The 3549-nt window shown below is 38.1% G+C and overlaps 1 protein-coding gene across 2 annotated transcripts in view; it reads right to left on the bottom strand.

Moving 5' to 3' along the window:
- Positions 1–3549, bottom strand: part of Atl3 (atlastin GTPase 3) — a 50136-nt gene that overhangs the window by 21823 nt on the left and 24764 nt on the right. For both annotated transcript variants that reach the window (XM_004643792.3, XM_023703965.1), the window contains exons 6-7: positions 1698–1754; positions 367–459 (exon numbers count right to left, since the gene is read on the bottom strand). In XM_004643792.3, coding sequence (XP_004643849.1) covers positions 367–459; positions 1698–1754 — 150 coding nt within the window. The remainder of the gene's footprint in view (positions 1–366; positions 460–1697; positions 1755–3549) is intronic.

The raw sequence follows: 3549 nt of genomic DNA, 5'->3' as shown, positions 1-3549 counted from the left end.
CTTGCAAGACTTGAAGTACTTTGCTCCATGCTCTTCTTGACTTGATGGTTTGTGAAGAAAAATCTGCCGTTATTCTGATGGGTTTTCCTTTAAATGTGATCTGTGTCTTTTCTTTAGCGGCTTTTAGTATACTGTTCCTATGCACACTTGGACTTTTGACCAGAGTATTCCCTACAATCCCTGGACGTTATATACCCAAGTTCTTTAATTTTATAATGAATAATGTTTATTTACACTAAGATTCATATGTATTTAACACACACAGTATCTCCTTCAATAACATGTTTTAAATTCAGTATCTAAAGGCAAATAAAAAAGCCATTAATACTTTTAGGTAATTCCACATAACAAATTAGTTCCATTTACCTGTAAACGTTTATCCAAAAATGCCATCCCTCCTTGTAGTCCATAGCTGTATTCATAAGGGAAACTCCAGTCTCGAACCAGAAACATGAGTGTCTATTTAGGAAGAGAGTAGAACGTATGACTTTGCCTAAGTTCATTTTCAAGATAATAATTGCACTATTTCTTTGCATTGTACCAATTTCTCCAAAGGAAGCCAGAACATGTGCTGAAAGATTTATCTATTCCATAATTTAGAAACTTCATCAATAACAGAAGGACATGTTTAGTCAAATATGGAGTCAATTTATCATAACTGCTAGTTTCATCCCCAAAGTTTATGGAGACTTTTGACACAATATAAATTTGGGGCTCTTCTCTAAAGGCAAGTAGAACTTAGTAAAGGACAAGAAAGAAAACAAAGAGGCACCAGCTAATAATCAGATCTGCTACCTACATTAGAAAGAAAAGGAAAGAGCCTAGTTTGGCAAGCACACATCTACCTGACCCCCACAAAAAGCAAAAGAAATAATGCTCATGAATTAATGTACTCTAGCCTTACTGAGGCTCAAGCAAAGGTCAGCAAATGTATTCTGTAAAGGCCAGAGACTAAATATTTTAACCAGCTCCTGAATTCTGCCACAGTAGCAAGAAGGCAACCACAGCTGATGGATAAACAAATGAGCATGCTGTACGCCACTAATATTTTAGTTATCCACACTGACATTTGAAATTCAGATAATTTATACATGTCAGAAAATATTTTTTTCATTTCTTTTTCATCCATTAAAAATATAAAAACTATGAACTGGAATACAGCTCAACAGTAGAGCACTTGCCTACTAGCATGTATGAGTCACTGGGTTCAACCCTCAGCACTGCACAAAATGCATACATACACATATAAAAGCCATCTTGAGGCCAGGCATATAGCTCAGTGGCACAGTGCCTGCCTGGCAAGTACAAGGTCCTGAGTTTGATTCCCAGTATCCCCCCCAAAGAAAGGCCATCTTTAGTTCACAGGTCATAAAAACAAACAGAGGGCCAGGGAGATATAGCTCAGTAGAATAAGCGCTTGCCTGGCAAGCTCAAGGGCCTGAGTTCAATCCCCGGTTCCGCAAAAAAAAAAAAAAGATTTATTAAAAAAATAAAGGGGCCAGGGAGATGGCTCAGTAGAATAAGCGCTTGCCTGGCAAGCGCAAGGGTCTGAGTTCAATCCCCAGTTCCGAAAAAATAAAAATAAAAATAAAAAATAAAACAAACATATAGCAGACCAGATTTGGCCTATGAACTATAATTTGATGACCTGCAAACTAAAGCAAAGATATAAATTACAATCATAGCTAATATTTTACCTGGAAGGGTTTTTGGAAAATTTCATCCATTGCCAGACGACCATATTCTGTGAAGAGCTTTAAAAAAGTAAATTTAAGTTTTATAATTAAAATTATTTAAAATACTTCTATGCTATCCTTTAGCGAAGTGCTCACTTAACAGACTAGATATTACTTATACTAAAACGAATAGACTGATCTGTTTAGTAAGACCCAGTAGACCCTGTACTAAACACATTAAAAAAAAAAAAAAAAGATTATTTTAAGGTTCAAGGCTACTGTATTTTTTTTAAAGATGGTCTCACTATGTAGCTCAGAGTGGCCTTGGACTCATTATGTAGCTCAGGCTCTCTTTGAATTCACAGAATTTCCTCTGCCTCAGGCTCCTAAGTGCTGAGATTATGGGCATATACCATCATTCTTGAACAATGGTAATGGACTTGTGGTGATCCTCCTGTTTTCTGCCTCCCCAATGCTGGGATTACAGGCATGTGCCACCATGCTGTCTCAATCACCTGTGTCCTGGGGGTGGAGCATGGCAGGGATTAAATAATCTTGATCATTCCTCATGCTTATATTCCACATCCCAATTCATCAGTAAACTCAAAATTCAACCACTAATTCTACAAGGTCCCGAATGCTGCAGTAATCTCCCAACTGGTCTCCCCACTTCAGCCCTGGTCACAAGAGACTTCCCAAACAGCAACCACAATGGCTCTGTTCTGAGATTAGACAATAGCACCCCGCTGTGCTCAATCCTACCCCCTCAGTATTAAACTATGTCCCTGGTTCCTTTCTTGTTTTTTGTTCTTCTTTTCTTTTTTTATGATACCAGGAATAAAACTCAAGATCTTGCACTTACAAAGCCGGCGCTTATGCCACTGAGCTATCTCCCCAGCCCTGGCCCCTTTGTTTTTAATGTTCCTTCCCCAGATAGCCTTGGGAACAGCTACCTCACTTCTTCAAGGCTTTACTCAGTGGCTCCCTGAAAAGGAGCCTTCCAGTGCCATCCAACTAAGAAGATTACAACCTACCACATTGTCTGTCTGTCTTTCCTTCCTTTTTAGTACATGCCTTCAATACATGCAGTTTACAATCATCTTGGAGAGTGGTTACATGTACAGACCACAGCATGCTTTTTTTCATTTCTTTCTCATTCCTTCTCCCTCCTTCCATCCCTCCTCTAATTTCCCTATCCCATTTTTCACGATTATTCACATTATTTTTTTTAAATGGGTAATAAATGAAAAAAAAAAAAGACAAGAAAAAGAAAAAACAATGTCACAGGACTATCTTGCCACAATGCTGTATACAGTCAGATTTCTAAATTTCTGTGTAAAAAAAATGTGTTTATTCCTTTTTTTAAAAAATTTTTTTTCTTCATATTCTGTAAGAACTTAAAGTTCAACACATCAATACTTGATGGAAAATACTTGTTGCACGTTATGCCTAAGATGTTTGATATTTAGACAGATAGGGTAAACTGAACTGCATATGTTACAGGGTAATAATAAGCTTCTCTTCTGGAGGGTTAACAACCTAAGTTAGCAGTTCAAAATTGGAGAAAAGGAAGGGCTGTAAGGGCAGCCAACATTTTGGCCCTAGCCTTTCCAGGTCAGTGAAGACTGAGGACATAGGAGAACCTGTACTGTAACATCATGTAACTCAGTTGTGCTCCAAATTTTCTGATCAAGGAGATAATGGAGCCACAGAGGAATGTGATCGATGATGTATAGTGTGCCTAAGGAGAGTCACATGGAGAGAAAACATTCTCTCAGGCTTTCACAGAAAGCAAATTGGTCAAGCAATGGCCATGACTCATCCTCATGGCTGACACTGACAAAGGATCTACAAAATGCAGTGTAGGGTTACA

This window comes from Octodon degus, unplaced genomic scaffold (assembly GCF_000260255.1).
Source record: "Octodon degus isolate 3935 unplaced genomic scaffold, OctDeg1.0 scaffold00184, whole genome shotgun sequence".
In the NCBI taxonomy this organism is placed as follows: Eukaryota; Metazoa; Chordata; class Mammalia; order Rodentia; family Octodontidae; genus Octodon; species Octodon degus.
This window is presented reverse-complemented; position numbering and strand designations above follow the sequence as displayed.